This window comes from Cucumis melo, chromosome 2 (genome assembly GCF_025177605.1).
Source record: "Cucumis melo cultivar AY chromosome 2, USDA_Cmelo_AY_1.0, whole genome shotgun sequence".
NCBI classification, from domain to species: Eukaryota; Viridiplantae; Streptophyta; class Magnoliopsida; order Cucurbitales; family Cucurbitaceae; genus Cucumis; species Cucumis melo.
In genome coordinates, this window is record NC_066858.1 from 19,283,467 (window position 1) to 19,306,776 (window position 23,310).

Here is a 23,310-nt window from a genome sequence, read left to right on the forward strand (position 1 = left end):
TTTTCACAGTCACTATCTGAGGATGATTCCTCATCAGACAAGGTAACAACAAGTCTCTTTTTATTGTGTTTTAAATAAGTAGCACAATCAACTTGATAATGTTCAAATCCTCCATATTCATGACATTTGATACTTCTATCAATCTGAACAGTACTACGATCACCATCTCTTCGTCGTGATGCAGCAAATGAGCTAAAGGATCCTGAGTCAGAGTTGCTGAAGTTGGTAAAGTTTTTTTGTTGGACTGAGTTCCGAATTCCCGAGACTTCTTATAAAACTTGCTTTTAAATTTTGAGAATCGTCTTGACAGTAAAGCAACTGTCTTTGCTAAGTTCTCATCCTGAGGTTGTTTTGGATTTGATTTTGCCATATCCTCACTTACCCCTTGAATTTCAATACTACTTTTCTTCTTTAACACATTATCATTGAGTGATAGTTCAAATGTTCTTAAGGATCCGAACAACTCATCAAGTTTCATTGTAGTGACATCGTTTGCCTCTTCTATGATAGTGACTTTCATGTTGAAATGAGAACGAAGGGATCTTAAAACTTTCCTCACCAATTTTGTATCAGTAAGCTTTTTTTCAAGTGTAAACGATTCGTTTGCCAAATTTAATACACAAACATTAAATTTTGCAATCGTTTCATCTTTAGCCATCTTGAGAGCTTTAAATTTTGAGGATAAAATCTGAAGTCTAGATATTTTAACTTTGGATGTCCCTTCACAAGCAGTTTCTAAAAATTTCCATGCTTGTTTTGCTGATGAACAAGTATCAATCAATTTAAAGACACTCTGATCAACACTATTAATTAGTGCATTTAAAGCTCGAGAGTTTCCAATAGATGCTTCATCCTATTCTTTAGATGAGGATATCTCTAGTTTAAGAGTGACTTTACCAACAACATCCTTAGTAGATGGATGTTTTCATCCGGTGATCATAGCTTTTCACATTTACTGTCGATAGATTTTAGAAATTCCTATCATCCTAGCTTTCCAGTAAGTCTAGTTTGCCCCATCCAGAACTGGGGGTCTTGTTGTTGATGCTTCTTCATGCACAAAATCCATTGAATACAGAAAACCTTGCTCTGATACCAAATGATAAAACAAGGAAAGCGTCAAGAACAGTAGTTTAAGAAGGTCCCTCACTTAATCAATAGTAGGTACAACAAATGGTGCAAAGAAGTAAAGATAGCAAGAATACAAGACATTGTTAACCTAGTTCGATGACATAGCATCTACGTCTGGAGGGTCCTTGACCCGAGATCAGAGATTTTATTACTTTGAGATATAAATCATACCTTATGATCTTAAGTACATAGATTAAAAGTTTAATTCTTCATTCTCTACTTTAAGTGATACAATTTTACTGCAAGTAAATCCATCACTAATATAATTCAAAGATAGATTAGATAAACATCTCTCCCTTAATTAATTGATTGATTAGATAAATGATTAAGGAATTGTTGACGCTGATCTTTCCCTTAATCAAGTTTCGCATCAATCATCTGATTAGGGTTTAGTATTCCTTCATCGTAATGAAGCTATCGGTCATCTGAAATATACATGATCCTAATATATTTTGGCGCTGTAGACGAGGCGTCTGACACCCATTTCTCTTGACATTATTAGTTGACGGTGTCAAAATATATTTTAAAAATAAAATTTTAAATTTTTGTCTAAGTTTTTCCTAATGGGTTTGTTAGCTTAGCAATAGAAAAAAAAAGTACTTCTCTCAATAGATGTAATAGTGTTGTGCAAATCGCGAAGCAACCGAGGTGAAATAGGAAGCAAAAGAAGCCAAAAGGCTTTTGCCTTGCAGCGTTGCGACACCCCCACGACGCCCAATCGTGGCGCTGTAAGGTAGAGAGCTCGTGTTTCATGTAAACGGCCAAGCACTGGGGCACTCCAAAGTTAAGCCACGCGTTTTCGTTTGTTAGTGCCACGACACCTCCAATCATTTTTATAAATACTTCAGTTTGTCACCAACTCGAGCCCTAACTCATTCCAATCGATTTTTACACCTTTTCTCTCTATTTTTTTGTGTTCTTTCATGTACTATGAGTCCTCGAATATCTCCTCATCATTCACATGTAGATGAAAGGCTAAGTGTACTATATTTCTAACTTGGGTTTCTAGATTCTCCTTTTGTCCCGTGAATTTGGGAGAGCTTAGATAGTATATTATGTAATCTTTGGTTTAATTTATTCTCTTCTTGAATGAAGTTCGGTTATATGTTTAGATGTAGGGAAAATATATAACTCTTGATTTGCACTGAATCCTTGACTAGTGACAATTAAATAGAATTCAGTTAGAAGTGAAAGGTTAGGTTAGCATGTAAATCTATATTGATACACATTGATTCCAACCAACCTAGAATTGAACCTATTGAATGTCAATTAGACGCTAAGGCATTCCACCTAATGGAACTTAATGCTAATTGGAAAATTCGATATTGCATGTTATTGGGTTAGAACAATTAGAACCTTAGGACAATTTAATTGGCCAATTAAATTGGTTAGATGAAGATTACATATGGCTAAGTAATGATAGTTTGATGAATGAATTCTTTGGATAAGGGAGAAATAGAATAATCCAAGCTAAATTCTTTTTCATTGGAGTTTTCTTCGTTTTACTTTCTTTTTCAATTTATTCTCCTCCTACAAATTCTACTCACCCCCCCTCCGATCCCCCGGTTATGTTGGGTTGGAAATTAATTTGTTTTAGAATTAGTGTGCTCCCTAAGTTCGATCCGGACTTGTCACTAAGATTAGTTCTTGGTGTGTGATTTGGTCTATCATTTGGTATAGATTTAAACGACGAAATCCCTCACTACCAATTTCTCTCAAACATTATAAGTTCATTGTGGGTGCCAAAATTTGATATAACACAATTTATTTACGAGATATATGTTTTTAGAAGTTTAAGAATTTTCTTAGGCCAATAGAGATATTGGCTATGGAAGAGGAGTGAATAGGGGAGAGCAATTAGTGAAAAGACTTTTGCTTTTATAAAGAGTAGTTTCTGTGTTAGGTGAAGTACCAAAGCTGCAAAAGAAAGGGCTAAAGACAGAGTGGTGGTTTGTGTTTGTGTTGTGAGAAGAAATGATGCAAAAACTGCAAAATCCTATCATATTATTTTAATTATTTTGTCTCTTCCAAATGGGGTTTTCCATTTTTTGTTTTTTTTGTTTTAAGCTTATTTCAAATTCATCAATTTTGGATCCATCTCTCTGTCTCCTTTATTCACTTAGAGCAAAAATGAAAATGAGAGGGAAACTCAAAATTATAACAATAATTTAATAATAATAAGAAAGGAAGAAAGGAAGAAAGAAAGAAAAGAAGAAAAAGAAAAAAAAGAACAAGAACAAAATCAAAGAAGAGAATTCTTTTCTTTCAATCTTTTGATTTTTCACAATTTAGAGGTCCCAATTCCTCAAAGCACTTCGGCTTGTCAATTCCAAAGGCTTAAACAGCTGGGCCACACTGAAACAGACCTTAAAGGAATTTATGCAAAAAGCCCAAGTGAAGCTATAATGGCATTTTCATCACCTAAAAAAGAACTATTTCTATGAAATACTTTGAAGTTCCCTTAAAAAATGAATACTTTTGGATGGAGTTATGTGATTAATATGTATCTCTAAAAATTAGGAGGATACGTATTGTCATAAAAAAAAAAAAAAAAAAAAAATTAAAAGTATAAGTTTGACATGTGAATGCCTGAATTTGTTATATATTCCTCCATTAAAAAGGAAATATATTAAAGGCTGTTGGCTGTTGCTACCAAAACTCTTCATAGTTTTTGAAAAGTATTCCTCTCATATATCCCTAACTTAGATTATGTCAAGATTATGTCCTTTAAGATATTTTTCTTTAATGTGTGAATTAATTAAAGCCTCCCCTAACCCTACCCTAATTTTGAAGACTTCCCTTTCATTTTCTAGTTTAGAGAATTATGTATAACCAACGTGTGAATATGCCCTAACTAGTATAAAACGGTACTTTCAAACCTTAAAATTTGATGTTTGATCTTCTCTCTCAATGTATTGTCAAAATTTAGTAAATATACTACGATTAAATTTATAACCTACAATGGTTTTAAGTCGAATAAGATTTGAAAAAAAATATTATATGTACTATAATCCATACTAAAAAAAAAAAAAAAGACTTTTTAGGTCTAGTTTTTTTAAGTTTTAACATGTTATTATTTTAACCCTAAATTTTGATTTTTAATTTACACTAGTTCTACAGCTTTCAAAATGTTATATATGTTTACATACTTTCGAGAATTTGTTTCAATTAGATATCCTAATAGGACTTCAAGATTTGCAACTTTTAGCTTTATTTATTTTTTATTAAATATTCACTTTCAACTTTTGGTGGTAATATCTAATAATTAATTATAAGGGGATCCTGCAAATAAAACAATTATAGTACCATAAATTAGGCCCATAGCACATCATTTTTACATTTGCAAAAATAACAAAATTGAAGACTAGCTCGCATTTTAAAAATACGAAATTACAAAGCTACACTTCAGTCATTACTGATACCAATATATACGGTTGATACACCTGATTTGTTTTGCTGATGTATTGCTCATACACTTTTTTTTACTCTCTAATACTTCACTGATACATATTATTAGTTTAAAACACTTGATATGTTGTTGATACACTTGCTCAATTGTTCATACATTCAATCAATTAAATACACTTGATGCAGTAAGAATGATACACTTTATATATTGTTGATACACTTGTTATTGTTTGCTAATACACTTGATAGATTTAATACACTTAATCACTTGCTAAGCTTCGTTGATACATATTATTGGTTTGAAACACTTGATATGTTGTTGATACACTTGCTCAACTGTTGATACACTCAATCAATTAAATACACTTGATCCACTAAGAATGATACACTTTATATATCGTTGATACACTTGTTTGTTTGCTGATATATTTGATAGATTTAATACACTTAATCACTTGCTAAACTTTATTGATACATATTATTAGTTTGAAACATTTGATATGTTGTTGATACATTGCAAAACTATTGATACACTCAATCAATTAAATACACTGATGCACTAAGCATAATACACTTTATGTATTGTCGATACAGTTCTTATGATATGTTTACAATCTTAAGAACATGTTGAACATCATTATCGCCTATGGTCAATAAATTAAAACTGAAAGTTCAATACATGACTCAAACCTGAATTTCAGTATGAATCAAGTTCACAAAAGAACCAAATGATGATATCACTCCATCAACTAAAACACAATTTATTTTGTAATCCACGTAGCAATTTTGCTCATCCCATTGACCACACTGAAAAACAACTACTGCCAACTTAACCATAACTACAATGAACTGCAACAATTTTGGAAACATAAAAAACATGTAATAAGTGTGTTAATCAACTAATACATATAATATCAGTACATCATACCACTGATATAAAAAACAGATACAAATTAAAAAAAAAATAAAACGTAACTAAATAAAACCTAACGAGTCTGCAAAGCCCATTTCACTAAAAGATATGAGGAACAAATAAAAGAACAAATAAAAGATTTGAGGAAGAACAAATCGTAGCCTTAATTTCAATAGATAATAAATATGAGCGATTCTTTGAAAAAATAAGGAAAAGATAATGATTAAACTCCCTAACCAATTTCAAACACCAAAATACGTACATAAGTATAAGAAAGAATATTAGAGCTTTAAAAAAGGAAAAGAAATACATACATAATTCTTGTTTTCCCTTGAGAAAAAATGAGGAGAATAGGAGAAGAAGACGATAAAAAAAAAGCAGACGAAGAGGGAGAAATCTAAAAGAATGAAAAGAAAGAAGAGAAGGACGATGGAGAAGAGGGAGAAGAAGACAAGGAGAGGAGAAGTAGGCGAAGAGGAGAAACCGTGAAGAAGAACGGTGGAGAAGATCAGGAGAAGAAAACCAGGAATGAAGAAGAACGATAAAAGAAAGAAACTCAAGAGGAAGAGAAAAAAGTGGAGATTCGAAAAAAGGACAATTTTGGAATAATGAAAAAATTAAAATAAAAAAAATCAACCAAAATTAAAAAATTGCTATATTTGCAAAATTGAAAAGGTTAGTACTAATATTGCTAAATTAGATTTTTGTTGTGCCACCCAATACAATTTCTCTATTATAATCAAGTTAGATTTCACTCATTTGTATTTGAGATTAATTAAAAAATATATTATAATTATTTTCCATTGGTTAACCGTTTTAAAACTTAAAAACCATAAATCTTGTATTTTTTTTTTCCCTTAAATCATTTATAAAGATAGTCGTCTTCTATGAAAACAACCTAAAAGATTTATAAGATTGAGTTTCCAACTCTTAGATTGTCAAACTCCATTTAAGAAGGTGGGGATAACCACTTTATTTGATAGGTCTCAATCAATACCCATGCCTATATATATATTAAAAGAATACATAAGGCCAAAGAAATTACTGGAGGATTATTATATTGGACAATTGTGATCATTGATTAAGAAAAGTAAAGAGAAAAGGATGATGTTAAAAGCTCAACTAAAAATTACAACCCAAATTTCAAACTACAATATAATATATGTTAAGAATAATATGATAGCAAATCTCTCACATTCCCCAAACACTACATTTACATACAAATGCATTGGGGGAAGAACTAGAGTGTTTGTGTGTGAGAGAGAGAAAAGCCAAATTAAAAAAAAAATTAAAACATCAATAATGATAATATAGTTATTATCATTTTAATTATAATTAACTAATTAGGATTAAAATAAACCACAAATTACTTAAAAGAAAAGATTAGATTTTTTTTTTTTTTTAAAAAAAGCATTAGCTACAGCACTCTTTGTATAATATTAACCCCCCCCCCCCCCCCCCCCCCCCCCCCCTTTTTTTTTTTGCATGGTTGGAGTATGGTTTAATTTGCATAGCATCATGAGCAATCAGCCTTTGGTTTCTTTAAGCAGATTGACTGCTCATGATGTTATATCAGTTTCATAATGTAGCTCTCTCCATTCCTTTTTAGTCTTCAAAGGGTTACGCTGTAACTTGCCCTATCAAATTCTTTCCATCGTCTACCGGAAAACACCGCCACCCGCCACCCCCACCGAACGCAGGAGCCCAATAATCAGCTCCATTGTCACTCCCAACTTGTAGGGTGCAGGACACTGGAACCAAACATAATCCTCTACTCCTCAAATCCTTCTTTCCCTCCTCCTCCTAAAACAAATTTTGTTGCTAATAAATTAGTTTAAGAAAAATTATTTAAGTAAATAGTTACTATTACTACATATAAAATCGAACTTTCTTTTTTCTTTTTTTGTAAAATTTCTCTCATATATCTTTAACAGTAAAAAACTATTAGCTAATTTATGTAAAATTTTGTAATTTTTTACTAAAAATTCGAAACCAACCTGCTCAGAGACTCCTTTCCTCTTCAAGCAATTCTCGTTCAAGAGCTAATGAAAAAAGAAAATAATAATAACATTACCCCACGAGCCAAATGTTTAATAAATTGAGCTAATCCTTTTATAATTATTATTATGGTTTGATGCATGCCTCGTCAATATTTGAGTGTCAAGATAATCCATAGAAAATAATTATTAAGTGGTTACTATGGATTTAACTTATGATGGTTAAATCTTTTTTAGACTATATTGATTGTTTTTAAGAAACTTTATTGATTAAGAAATAACATTCATGATGAGAATCTATAGTTATTAAAACCTTTACATTGAAGGTTGAAAAACATAGACAAAAAGAAAATCCTAACTTTAATTAACTTTTTTTTATAAGTATACTTATCATGTTTAAGTCAATAAAGTGAATACTTTATTCCTTAAGAATTAAGAAATGTAGGGGGGGGGGGGGGGGGAAGAGTAGAAGTATAGGTTAGGCTTTTGGAAAAAGTAAAGAAAAGAATGAAAAGAAATAAAATGAAATTAAGTTTAGGGTTAGAATTAGAGAGATCCGATGCAGAAAAAGAAAGGTCACCTGGCCAGGGTCTTCAGGGAAAACACAGTTTCTTTCTCCAGCTTGAACCTAAGAATTAATGTCAAACAAACAAAATACATAAATAAATAATACAAATTTGTGCATAAAATTGATGATGAGAAGGGTCAGAGTGAGGGTGAGACAGAGAGTTCAAAAGAATAATTTCTTACAGAATGTTGCTGGTGTTGATGTTGCCTCGTACTTCCCGAAGTATTGCCCAAGTAGGGTAAGCTCAGGGCCTGAATTCCATGCAATAACCAAAAGACAAGTAGATTTTAACAATCAATAATGTTGTTACATTCTAAGGGGAGAAAAAATTATGTACTTTCCTACCTCTTTAAAATATCCATCTAAACATCTTTTTTTTCTTTTTTAAAAGTTACAAATATAGGAATTAGAATCTAAAGTCTGTACAAAGGGATTTGTAGATATCATAATATCGACTCCAACTCTTAAATCTATCAATGTAGAGTCTATCATTCGAAGGAGTCTACCAACGATAGAGTGTATCGTTGATAGATTTTACTATATATATAATTAATTTAAAACGATGTTATATATTTAATTATTCTTGTTACCCATTACGATTATTTGTGCTTTTTAATAATTTACATTTCAATTACTTGTTCAATCACAGTTTGCCACGTCAGAAACCTTTCATTCTTCATCTTATTTTTTCATATGCAGTTTACTCAATTGTTTAATTACAATTTGTCACATAATAGATTCTCATTCTTTTCTTTTTTAAATGTTTTTTGAACTGCATAATTGAGAGTGGGATGTGAAAAAGATAAATACACAGCTTATGGTACACCAAAATATTACTAGGATGAAAATGTTGAAACGAAAACAATAAAGGCATGAAAACATAGAGATGTAGATTGAAGAAAGGTGGTGTGTTATGTTTGAAAACATAGAAAAAAAAAAAAGAAAGGAAAGAATATATATAAAGATGGAAATAGTGAAGTGAGTGTATAAAAAAGAGTGTTCCAATGCATGGTTGTTTGAGGAAAAGAAAGAAAGAAAGAAAAGAAAAGAAAAGAAAAGAAAAAGAGTAGAAGAAACATCACCTCAATTTGACTCTGAAGGAATCTGATGTACCCAATAGCTTCTAACAAAACTGAAGCTGTGTCAGTCTGTACCAATTAAAAGACAACCTCAGCTTCACGCCACAACCATCCAAATTCATATTTCCATGTGCTTTTTCTTTTTTCTTTTTTTCAAAAAATATATAAATAGTTATACCATTTATAAACTGAATATTCTCTTACTGCGTTATATATACTTAATATATTATACATATTATAAAGTAAGATCAACCCTTTTTATTATTATTATTATTATTATTATTATTTGGTTATGGGTCCATAAGTGTTGAACAAACAGCTCATTCTCAAGACTTTGGCAAAGAAAAGCAAAAGAAAATTAAAAGTTGGTGAGAAAAGGAAAAACAAGAATTGATTTGGGTTTGTATTATTATTGTTATTGTTATTATTATTATTATTATAAAAAAGCTACTCTCTCTCTCTCTTTTCTTTTTCTAATCGGGAAATTTATATTTTTAATCACCTACTTTAGTGAAAGATTAATAGTTATGTAAAATAATAGTAAAAACGAATCTTATATCATTTAAACTAGTTGTTATATGTGTTTTAAGGAAAATAAATTACTATGGGAATGTTTAATTTTTTTTACCTTTCCAAATGGGGAAACTAGCTGGTGGAGAGCTGTAATTCTGTCACCCAATTTTTCCTTCCTTACCTGAATTTTATTTATTTATTTTCAGCAAAAAGAAGCATTTTTAATAATCCACGCAACACATGTAAATTTGTACTAAAAAGAAGAAAATTAAATATTATAATGAGTTTGATTTTTTTTTTCTAATATTAGGATGAAAATAACCCTACAAATAAAATTAAGAATCGGAAAAAGGAGAAATGGACAAGCAAGAAAGACAATTATATCTTCACAATGAGAGATGTTTGTGTATGGTTTGGTTCTTATTTCCATGTGAGTTGGTCCTTTAGTTTTTGTTTAAATCTAGAAAAAAAAAAAAGAAAGAAAGAAGAAAGAAGAAATTACCTTGAAAGTTGTTTGGTTTGAAGAGGATTGAACTCTTGCCTTCTTCGCTGCCCCACCATTTACATTGCTATTACACTTAACAAATACAAACCCCATAAAAAAAAAAAAAAATCAATTGAGAGATTCATAAAATCTCAAGTAATTAATTATTAGTGAATTGAAAAACCAAACCCCAAATCAAAAAGAGCAAAAAAGGAGATTCAAAATCCCACTAATTAAGGAAATTATAGTCTCACCTTCAAAAAGTAATCCTAACTTTTAACCGATCAAGTTATATGCAGATCATTTACAATATAATTATTCCCATGAAGAATGGTTAATAGAGAGAAATTACATGCAAGGGGTTATCGATCCATAAAGAAAATCAAATCAAACCAACAAAAGGGTCTCCCCCGAAACCCATACTAAAATTTTGAACATATATTAACAACAAAAATTCACAATAAAACTCTTATAATTTGTTCTACTAACCTCAGAGGAGCGATCTAGTACTGGGGGAGGATTTCTAGGACGAGAATGATCAGCAAGAGATTTGTTGTTATTGTTATTATTCGAAAAATCCAACATATTACTACTGAAACTTGTCACACATGATTGAGGAGAAGAAGATTGTATCATAGGTGACCAATTTTGTTTTGAAGCCACCAATTGATAATCGTCACCACCACCGACACCACCACCTCCACCGTGTCCATAGACATAGCTATTTGCATGAGGTGAGTGTTCTTTCTTGACATCAACTTGTTGTTGGTGTTGAGTGTTGTTGTTGTTATTACTATTCAAAATCTCTTCTTCCCAATCCTCTAACTTTTTGGATTGGAACATTCCCATACACCCCTTTTGATCATCTTCAACAACCAATCCACCCCTATACAAAACCACAAGACAAAATCCAAATAAAAATTCAAGTAAAGTAAAGTAGGGTTAAATTTGAATAACAAAAAGAGAGGGATTTACAAGAGAAGTTGGCTCCAAGATTCTGGAATCAGCTGATGATCTTGAGCATCATAGTAACAATTAGAAGGAAAAGGAAGTGAAGAGTGAGGGAAAAGAATATTAGAAGAAGAAGAGGAAGAATTATTAGTATGATTAGGAGAAGAGTGTTGTGTGATTGTTGAGCTTCTCATACTTCCACTAATATTCATCATATTCCACCAATTAGGGTTTTCTGAACCCATCATTTGTTGCATAACTGAGCTTTGCAAAACCCCTCTATTCATCTCTAGTTTACCTTCCCCTTCCTAGAAAAAAAAACCAAAATTTTTTTTTAAAAAAAACCCTATCTTTTTTCCTCTTGATCTTCTTCTCTTGTTCTTCTTTTTAGAAAGAAAAAAATGGAGGGGTAGACCAACGAGGCCTAAGCAAATAAACTCTGAATTTTTCCTCTTACTCAAGTATAAGTAGAGGGTAAAATCAAGTTTTTTTTTCTTAAAAAAAAAAAAGATAGAGAATTTGAATAATCATAGAGTTGAGAGAGAACCTTTGTCTTTATATTATATCTATCTCCCTTTCTTCATTCTTTATTATTTTGCTTTTTTTAAAAAACCTTTTTTTTTTCTTTGCTTTTTCTTCTGCTTTTACTTTCTCTCAAAGCTGTGTGGGACAAGAAAGGTACTGTTAACAATTCCCATAAAATTTACAAAAACAAAAATATGGATTTTTGTAGACTGACTTTGAGTACACAGGAATCCCATCATTCTTCACCTTACATTTTTTCCCCTTCATCATATCAAAATCCATATATAGTCACCTAACTTTTCTTATATGTTATTCATATATATGCATCAAATTTCATTATTTACACCCAAAAAGATACTTTTTTTAATTTCTTTTGTAAAAAAGAAATAGTGGGGTTAAATTAGAATTATTAACTTTAATTACTATAGTCTCGCAGCTAAAGTCTTTTGCACTGTTTTGTTGATATGATTTACTTTATTATTTGTCTTTCTTTGGGTATACTATGATAATAAATTTGAAAGTTGTGGCTAAAATTGTAAACACAACTTTTAAATTAACCCCTAAAAATTCCATCATAGGGAATGTTTGGTAGTTACTTTAAATAACATGACTTCATAATCATGGTTACATTTGTCTTGTATTGAAATTATATGTATGCTAGCTAGCCAGCATATAAATTATTCACAAGAATTAAAAATATCTCTTTAAATGTTATTTCATTTACAGTTTAAAAGAGGTTTCCTTTCTTGTATGATCTTAAATGTGATTATTATTTAAAATAATGTATCATTTTCATTCAAACTAAATTGTAGTTTAATTAAAATGAGTTTAGTTAAACATAATTAACATGATTTTCCTATTTACAGTCCAAAATAATGCAAAAGCATGAGAGATTACAAGAAATAATATTCATTCCACGCCATTCATTAAAAAAAATAAATATATATATATATATATAGTTATTAATTTGGTTTTTTTATGGTAAATTTGTGGAGGATATAGATTGGGGAGAAGGAAAGCAGAACCAAATTGACTACAGTTTTCAAGATGAAGGTCAAATTCTAGATAATGGGTTGATTTCAATTTCCCAAATCTTTATGGGTTTTTCTTTCCTTTTATTTTTCTTCTTCTTCTTTGCTTTTTGGTTGGAGCAATTACTCGTACGTGTATGTAAGTATACATATCAATTATGTTACAAAGTTTAATATACATATTTTGGTCAATGAGTATTTTTAAGACACAGCGTGTTTGGTTTAATTTTAATAAGTTATTTAAAAAAATATTGAACAGTTTGGCAAACCAATCAATATAGCTTCAATTTTGAAACCGTATTTTCAAATTTTATTTTAGAAAATAAATTATAAAAAGAGTTTAAATAAAAATGATTCTTTTATTAAAAAGAATTATCTTATTTAATCCAAATATAATAAACCTAATTTTAGTGGTTTAATCTTTAAAAATGCTAATTAGGTCCACGAACGTTTATATTGTTCAATTTATTTTAATTGTTTGAACCTTTCAAATTTCAGTCTTATCGCTAATAGATTTTTGTATATTTCAAAAACTATTAATTAATTTTATAGATGAAAATTTGAATTTTAAATCTAGTGAGAGTATAAACTTTTAGTTTTGTGAGGATACAAGTGAAAAAGAAAAAAGTTTATCAACCTATTCAACATTTTTTAATGTTTTAGAGATCATATATAGTTTTTTTTCTTAATTATTATTAATAAAAAAGAGCTTAGTTTGTTGATTATTTCGTTCAATATTTAGATCAGGGGATCAACATGAGTAATGAAAGTGTTATATATATAAGAATAATTAAGTTATTGATCATGATAAAAGCTAGTAAATGAGAATTTGACCATTACTATAAAGTTGACACAGTTTTAACAAATAATAATAATGGTAATAATAATAATAATAATAATAAATCTTAACTCATTCAAAATATTTCGAAAGATACATCAGACAACCAAATTGGAAGAAGTTAATTAAAGAAGATCTACTACACCTTTTCATCTAAATGAAGTCTCATAAAAAGTTTTTTAAAAAATTCAACTAACGTATTGAGTTAATATGGGGACTATCAAAAGTTATAGAATCAACGTTACAAGAACAGAAGTTTGTCCTCTCGAAGTATGTATTTACTTGAGAAAACGAATGAAAAATATTAGTTAAAAAGTAATGATAATAAAATGAGTCGAACATTTCATAAAAATACATAATAATTATCTAAGATAATTATTTTAAAAGACAAAAGTATTAAAAAATATATAAATATAATAAAATATTATTATCTATTAACAATACAATTTTATAATACTTATAAGTTAGATTGTTTTGCTTATATAAACATATACATTGGAAAAAAAATAATCTATACCATAATACAAATGAAGACATTGTCTAAGTAACCACTTGAAGATTTAAGATTTTTTCTGGTCATTTTTCAAAATTAAGCTCAGCTCATTTTTCATTTTTCATTTTTCATTTTTATGATGTTTTAAAAAAATCAAACCAATTTTGCACATAATGAACAATTGAAACGAAATATACTTGACTTTTTTTTTTTTTTTTTTTTGAAAAAAAAGGATTTATAGATAGATGGAAGGTGAGAGAAAGGTTAAAAAGGGAAGGAAAAGAGAGGGAAGATAGGAAGAGCAATAAAAGTAAGAAGAGGGGTTAGTTATTTTTGAGAGTTAGAGTAGTTTAAGGAGTGGTGTCTTTGTCCGTACCCCCAAAAATCTTTGTCGGAGGGTGTCCTGTCTTTTACTAAAACTACACCATATCCTTCTTCCATTATTATCATCTCTTTTTCTTAATAAATAAACCCTAAACTCCATCTCTCTCTCTCTCTCTCTCTCTATTAATACCAATATATTCTCTTTCCTTTTTCCCAAGCTCTCTTATATGTTCAACCATTCAACACAAACAAAACTACTAACATTCTCCTCCTTGTCTTCATTCTCTCCCTTCATATTCTCTTTCTCTCTCTTCTCGATTTTCGTCCTCAATAACTAAAAACCGCTTCTGACTTGTTTCAATATACTTCTTCTTTCTTTTTTAATTAGTTTATTTCCATCTCGACTGCTACAAAGATTATAAAAATGTAACTGTTTTAATTTAATTAACCCTTTAATTTACATTATATTTAGATTTATAATAATTTGATGTTACATTAGATCCTTGTTTCAGATACAATGTAATTTAAACAACTCAAAAGGACTAGATAAACATAGCCTACTCTAACTCTCAGAAATGTGAGTAGATTTTTTTATTTTTTCAAAAATTAGTTTATCTGTGAGTACTTTTACGTGGGCTTTGATTAAGAATTGTGGCACAAAGAAGGGAAAAATGTATAGGAAGGGATCCAATAAAATAAGTACAATGTTTGTAATCGGTACCACTTTAAGTGTATAGTAACAACATTTTTAAGTAGTTGTAAATATATCAAAATCTATCGATGATAGATTCTATTTCTGATATTGATATAGTTTTTCACATTGACATATTCTGAAAACTTGATTTAAATTTTGTGTTATCTGCAAGTTTTTTTTCGGTACTGTGGTATCTATGCCCATACTTCAATCATGATGGTTATAGTTACAACTTGTTGAGTGTGAATTTTAGCCCGAAGGAATAAGCCAAAATTAGGAAAATATGGCATAGTATAAACATACTAGTGGTAGTATCGGGTCAAATTGACCATCGAATTTACCAATCGACCTATAAATAATCTTAAGGTAATTTGGGGGGGTGGGGGTTTGTTGGAAAATAAAATATTGCATAAACTAACTAAGCATGCAATGAAAAGTTGCGAGACAATTATATGAATAAATCCTAGTTTAGATTATTACAAAATTTTCTCTATTCGATTTACTCGTTCATTAAATCCTTTTTTATCTAGTTAGTTAAGTATTATTTGTTTACGCACCTTACCTAACAAATTGGAAAAATCAAGTAGTTCATCCTAATCAACTAACTAGTAGTCTAATTAGTCGATGAAAAACATGCAAATTCAAATGTACCTTAGTTGCATTAAAACTGAAAGGAAACGTGAGGTGAAATAATATTTAACATGAAAAAAATTGAACATGACTAAAAATTCGTTCAATTCAAACTAATCTAACCTATCGTCTATGAGTGATTAGCATGAGATTATATGTCACGTATCAAATATTAATCAAAAGGATCAATCATAAAATATACAAGCATCCTATAATTTAATCTTAATTTGTTAAGAACCAATTGAATCAAGTAAATACATCAATGTTCAGTTCAAAACTCACAAGTACATGAATTAGAGAAAAATCCCTATAAAACCCAACCTAACTAGAATGTGTTATCTTAGTCCATAATCAACATTCCGATCAATGGGTTGAGTTTTTATACAATCAAAGGTTAAAAAAAAAAAAAAAAACAAGAGAAGAAGAGAGAAAAACAAATGAAAAGAAGTATGGGATCAGAGATGTAATCTAAACATTGGCAAAGAGCATATAAATTAATATAAAGTCGGAGTGCTATAGTGCGCTGCAAGGCTTACGCTTTGCTCGTAGTAACTCTTTAAAGTACCACCACACTATGAGCATTGTAAAGAAAGGCCGTTTTGTTTTTGCCTTTGAGTGTTGGGCAGGGCACAACACTAGTGCAACGTAGCTTCGCTCTCTCCAGGCATAATTTCGTAATTTTGGTTTTTTCTTGCCTGGTTGATGCACTTAAAGCTCTGCTTTAGTCTGTTTTAGCTTCATTTTGTCAATAATGCCACGTTCTACCTCTTAGGTATTCAAAACTTTACAAAATAATTACGTCGATACATAAAACCTAAAAATAATTCAAAATTAAGTGGAGTAAGATATATCACATAGTTAGTGTTATCTGTAGGACAAGATAAGTTTCGATTATGGCTTATCTAAGATTAAGAAACTCATATTTTCATCTTAGTTGGACTAAGATAAACCCTAGATAAAATCTACTATAAATACACCATTATGGCTCCATACATGAGGTATTTAAGAATTTATAACTTCTCTATAATTATTTTAGTTGTTACTGAATTAGGAGTTGAAGCCATTTTTATTTGTTTCCCAGGTCTTCTTATTACTAGTTTTTTTTAGAAGGAAACATGATACTAGAGGCACTATCAGTAGCTCTTAAAGGGAGCCTGGGCTCCCAGACATCGAATATTATTAATATTGAAGTCAAGGTATATGCAAGGCTAGAGATGAACCCAAAGAGGAAAGTTAGTTTAGCAGAGCTTTGAAATTTAAAACAATAACACTGGCCTTATAATCTTTGAAGAGCGGGTGTCTACTACACCAGAGACCTAGCAAGTTACGAGAATCTTTCCATAGATTTAAAATCATTTTTTGATTGTTGTTGAAGATTCTGTTATTTCTCTCGAGCCAAATAGACCAAAGAATAACAACCTCCATATTGAAGGTGATGACATTTTTCTTGCTATTGGTTTAATTTGACATAGAGAGAGGTAGATAGATTTGAGATCATTGTCGACAATATTATGACCAAATTGTGCTTGAAACATGCCCCAAACTTCTTCTTACTAGTTAATTTCAAATTTATCGTTATTATCATGTGAAATTCATATGTAACTTTCTTTGATCAAAATTTGGTATATAATACAATATATCTTAGATTTACAAAAGAAATGAGAAATTTGTGTTGAATTTTGGAAAGGGAAAATATATATTCATCATGTACTAAAGGCAGTGGTTTTGATTTTGCTATAAATTAATAAAGAAAACAATCAAAATTTATCTTCAAATCTTGTAGGGGGTATTTAGCCCATGGATTTGGAATTAGGGGGTTTGACATTTGAAGCTAAACCCATATTTCGACCATTGAAAAAAAATCTATGGGATTAAGAAACCAAATCTATGAGTTTGGAATATTTTTTTTTAATTTTTTATTGAATGTCATATATTTTAAAAAAATTTTCACTTCAACCTCTTACCATTATCATTGGTGACCATTGACAACAAACGTTAAGCCAACTTGACGATCAACCATAATGACCGATCATGATCGATTGACGGTCACAACGACCGATCATCTTAACTGTCGACTCCAGATCATCTTGATTATTGCCTTCGAATCGCTCTGACTATCGATTATCGATCGTTGTGAGCAATCATTTTGATCGGGTGGCCTGCAACTTTGGACGTTTTTGTCGTCAGGTGAACATCTTGATCGATGCGACAATCATTACGTTAATTATCAATGTCATGCCTCTTGTCATGATGGTCAATGACCAATAGTCATGACCCTTAGCGACCGATTGTCATGATGATTGACGACCAACCAATTGTCTTAATTAAACATTGGCGACCGTTGACCATCTCCACCATTGATCAACAACCATTTTCACCAAGGCTTCTTACCCTCTTTCCCATGGGTTTGTATTGTAAACACTATTCAAGTCCATGAATTACCTTTTTTTTCTTTTTAATTCAATCTAGAAAATTCGTCGGCCAACTTCGAACAACACCCTCGGTCACCATTGTCAGTTGATAATACGGTCATTTCTGACAACTCCGTCGGCAAACTTCTGACCACTAACTCCACCACCTGCCGCAAACCTTAAAAAATTAATAAAAATGTTTTTTTTTTTTAAATTTTCCCCTCTAATTCATTTTTCAAATATGTCTTTGATTTAATACATATTTTTTAAAATACATATTTTTCATTCTTCTATTTTCTTTTTTTCTTGAGTTTTTTTTAATTAGTATTCTTATTAGATCATCTTTTTTTAATTATCTATTTTCTCTTATTTGTTTAAAACCAATCTTTCCTTCATTTCAGGAGGTTTTGTTTATTTTGTTATATTTTTCTTAAGTGGAAACGGATGAACTATCTATTGTGATCTCAAGTATATATAAATCAAATATTAATATATTGATAATATGGTAGAAATTTTAAATATATATCACATGTACCATGATTTATTTTTAGTTTAATAACATTTTTCTTTTTTTTCGTTGGTCAATTTAACTAGAAGACTTAGAAGTTATTGGATTGACTTAAAAGAAAAGAGTATAAAAAAACTCATTTTTATTTATTTATTTATTTTTGATAAAAGTGGTTTAAAATACGTTGTATGTGCATCATAGGAAAGCAACGTAACCATAACTATGGCTAAAGATAACTCTACTTGACTCTCGCTTTTGCATGATCCTTTTGATTATGCTTATTTTTAAACCTATTAGACCCCTTTTAACGTTGCTTAATTGAAACTTTTGTAAACATCATTTACTTATTATATTTTATGAATGGTTTGTAATATTCATAATTATACCATTCATGTTAATGCAACGGTAATCAAAATTATTATTTTTTAATATTAAAAATCTTCATTTCTACACATTATTATCATGAAAAATCAATAGAATTAAGAATTTGAATTAGAAGTACAAAATATGAAAAAAAAAAATCAATTAAAATTTTGACCATGATAAATTTATGATGTTCAATTTACAAAAAAAGAAAATTAAATAAACAGATTAGCTACAACACCTAAATATAGATATTAAAAATCTAGATTCCCAAATTCTGTACCTAAATATAGACATTTATAATTCCCAAACATCATAAATAGACATTTATAATTCCCAAACATCATAACCTGTACTAAATTTGGAGGAATTTGATTTCGGTGGGCCAAACTCCCCATTAGACAAAATTTATCCCAATTTAAACGTGTGTCAACTTTTATATCAAATTTTGTCCTAAATTTTTATTTTATTTTCTCCAAAAGAAACATGAAGAAGGAGAAAAGAAACACATCAAACTGAGGACGCCAATTGTACAAAACCCAATTGCAAGTTTACATAAATAAAGAGAGAAAAAAAAAAAAAAACTTGCAAAATAGCAATAAATATAAGTCTGGAAAATTCCCCTTATATTTAAGAGGAATAAGATTTTCTTTTTCTGAAAAAACGAAATCATTGCTTAAAAAGGACTTTGACATAATACCATGAAGTCATCTGTTTTTTTCTTCTTCTTTTTTTTTTAAGGGAATCATTCCACACAAAATTATAATAATTTCCTCCAAAATTATTGTTATTTTATCTAAATTATTTATAGCTATACGAAACTTGCTAAAAAAGGTAAAACAAATTATGATAATTAAGTTCACAGTACACATATTTATTATATATTTGTAAAAATGGCAAAAACAAAGCTCATCTCATATATACAAGAGGTAGAATCTCACAAATATCCTCATTACTGATATACACTTGATACACCTAATACACTTGATACATCTTGATAATCCTTGGATCTTGATACACTTGATGCATTGTGATACTTCTTGATACACTCGATACCCTTTGATACACCTAATACTCCTTGTTACACTTGATTATTCTTGATACACACTTTATACTTGACCTTGATACATTTAAATGCTTCACTAATAAGAGTTTGATAGACTTGATGCATTGCTATAAATTAGTTTTCATTGGTACACTTATTTGATACACTTGATACACGTGATATGTTTGATACACCTAATGTACCATAGATACACTTAGTATTTTTCAGTGATGCACTTGATTGATTAAATACGTTTGATATACTTGAAGTCTTACTTATATACTTGATACACACTTGTAAACTTGATTGTTACACTTGGTAATGATTTACTTTACTAATAAGTTGATATACTTTGATAATATATTATTAACATACTTGATAATGATACATTGAGTTATATCGTCCATATACTTTATAATACTACAATAAACTACATAAAATTTGAAAAATAAAAATAAAAATCACGTAGTAAGTATATAAACTAACTAATACATATAATATAAGTACATCACAACATCGATATGTAAAACTAATATAAAGTAAAACAAAAATAAAACCAACGTAAAAAAATAAAACAAAATCTTTTGAAATAAGATTTAACTCAAAATACACATTGAAAAAAGTAGAGAAAAATCACAGACAAAGTTACTCCGATCAATAACCATTATTTTTCATATTGCAAATAATGTACCATTGATATCGTAAAATCAAAATTAATACAGAAAAAACAAATCGTTTTTCTCGTATGAGAAAAGATGATTACAACCTTAAAAAGAAGAAGAAAAAATACGTACGTTTATTGAAGAAACAAATTGTTTTTCTCATCCTATCAGAAAAATGGTTAAAGCTTTAAAAATGGGAGAAGAAATAAGTGATGATTAGAGCATTAAAAAGAGAGAATACGTTGTTCTCAGTTACTAATTTGGAGGCTTTGATTTTTATATATAAAAGTAATAAATTGAGGTATATGAAGAAAAAAACACACTTATCATCACCGACCAACATGATGGATCCATAAATTCATGGTTATATTTTTTGTCTGTCTACAAAAACACAAAAAGAAAAGGAAAAAAAAAAAAAAAAGAAGAAGAAGAGAATGAAAAGAATTAAAAATCCGACATTGAAACGAAATTCAATGATATTTTAGTAACAGCACGCATGTTTTCCACAGACTCTTAATTATTTTATTTACTTAAAAAATGGAACCAAGACGTTTTTGAGGCGCCCGACATGTCGTTTTATTGAACTCGAATATTTGTGTGCAATATTTTGTTTGATGCTGTCCTGCTGAATCATCGGATTCCTCTCATCACATGCCCTAAATTAACTCTTCTTTTTTTCTGTTCTTAAATATTTATATCTAGTTTAAAATTCTCCTTGAATTACTCCATTATTCTCCTTAATTTATGATCCCAAGATTTCATTTTTTTTTTCTTTCTAAAATACATTTATTCATTTCATGTTGCTGCAATCTCTAGGGTAACCTAAAAACCCTACAAAAATTTCTAGCTTTGCTTTTGCTTTTAGTTTTACAATAATCGCAAAAGGTTATAGGGTTAATTAATTAATGTTATTATCATTCATTAGGGTTAAATATTAACATAATATGCATTTCGTTTTTTTGTCATCTATCTCTTTACTCAGGTTTTCTCTTTACAAATTAAAAAGTTTTCGCGCCTTGGGAGTTTGGCTATAGCTAATTAAGAAATGGGTAGGAATCCAATTTTCTATTTTTCGAAATAAAAATTGAGTAAGAACATATTTGGATGTATAACTGTAGCATGAGAAAAAAAGAATATAATAATTAAAATGAGAGGGACCCATGTGGGTAACAATTAGTCTTGGTTGACGGGAAAGAAGGTCTAAATTAAGGAGGAAAACAATATTATATGTATAAGTGAACAAATAATAATAGATATATAACTTTTGAGAAGAGAAGGGAAGAGAGAAATGGGAAAAGGGGAATTTGGAAAAGATTTATAATATTAAACAAAAAGCTAATTAAAAGTATAATGCAATAAACAATATAAATGAAGTTGGGCTGAGTTCCAATTTGAAAAGCAAAAATAAAGTTTTAATTTTTGTTTTCTTTTTGTATAGGAAATTAAAGTTGATTGAAAATAATTAAAAGGGCAGAAAATTAATATGAAGAAGTTGATGTTGTTGAAAGAACAAAGTGGTCACTGTCTAAAGGGGACAACTTATTGGCAATTTAAATCACTTATTGGTGCTTTGGACACCATAAATCCCACACGTTGTGTTTTTCCCTTTGCGTGCACGCATGCATATTTCTTTTTCTTTTCTTTTCTCTACTAACAGAATAATAGTAATATTAATATTCATACGGTTTAGTCAACTTGTTTATAAATATAACAAAATATTATTTTTTAATAGTATACATTTCATATCTAGGTCGGTTAAAAAAAGGTAAATTTTCTTTTACATTAAAATATTTTCAACAATTTTTTAAAAATTTAATAATTAGTTGTTATAGAGGTTTGTGAATTCAATTTTGGTGTCTATTTATTTTCTAAAATTAAAACTTAAACAAAGGGTAAAAAATAAATGCAAATTTGATATTAGAAAAAGAAAAAAAGACACCTATTGCATTTTGGACGTCACGTTGGCATTTCCAAGAACTTGAAGAATTAAATTGACAAACTATAGATTTAGATCTCAAATCTCCATATTTATATGCGTATCGTTAATAATTGAACTTTTAAAACTACAAATTTACTCCATCCAACTAATTTCATATTTCACTCGATTCATGAACTTACTAGATAAACACAAATTTAAGGTGAAATTTAATTTATATCAATTAGATGAATTATTTTTAGATTTTTTTTTTTTTAATTATTGAGGTACATATTAGACATAATCAAAACTAAAAAATTTATCAGACAAAATTGAAAGTTAAAAAAGATCAAAATATACAAAAACGAAACAAAACTTGTTAATTATTATTAACTAAAATAAAATGTACAAAATGACGATTTAATGAGATGGGATGTAGAGGTGCAAAAAATACTAACGCGGGTTTAACTTAAAACGGTGTTCTTTGTTGTAGTTGATAAAAAAGAAGAAAAGAAAAAAGTGGGAATGAAAAAAAATAAAGAGAAAAAAGAAAAAGGGAAGTAAAATAAAACGTGTATAATTAGTTAAAATAGGCATTAATGATTGGATATTATAGTAAGAAAAAGAAGATATGGGAAAAGGGTTCAGATTTGGTATAATGGTAATAATGTGTCTCAATCTCCTCTAATTCCCAATTCTCAACGCCATCTACACCACACAACTTTTTCCAAGCCTTCTTCTTTTATCACAAGATGACAACTAAAACCCCATATTTGTAACTTTGCTTATATAAATTGCCTAACTTTTAGGCCCATATCTACACCCCATAC

General features: G+C 29.3%; 1 protein-coding gene across 2 annotated transcripts; it reads right to left on the reverse strand.

Annotated features, from left to right (window-relative positions):
* Positions 1–6,554: 6,554 nt before the first annotated feature.
* Positions 6,555–11,723, reverse strand: LOC103501031 (transcription factor bHLH68). 2 transcript variants are annotated; one of them, XM_008464520.3, is made up of 9 exons: positions 11,066–11,723; positions 10,580–10,976; positions 10,109–10,183; positions 9,722–9,787; positions 9,097–9,162; positions 8,197–8,265; positions 8,027–8,074; positions 7,447–7,491; positions 6,555–7,252 (listed from the first exon to the last, which is right to left on the reverse strand). In XM_008464520.3, the coding sequence occupies exons 1-9, from the start codon at positions 11,326–11,328 to the stop codon at positions 7,070–7,072; spliced, it is 1,212 nt and encodes a 403-aa protein (XP_008462742.2). In that variant the 5' UTR covers positions 11,329–11,723; the 3' UTR covers positions 6,555–7,069. The 2 variants fall into 2 exon arrangements, with proteins under 2 accessions (XP_008462742.2, XP_008462745.2); XM_008464523.3 differs by lacking the exon at positions 9,722–9,787 and having other exon boundaries at positions 11,066–11,604.
* Between the last annotated feature and the right edge of the window lie 11,587 nt (positions 11,724–23,310).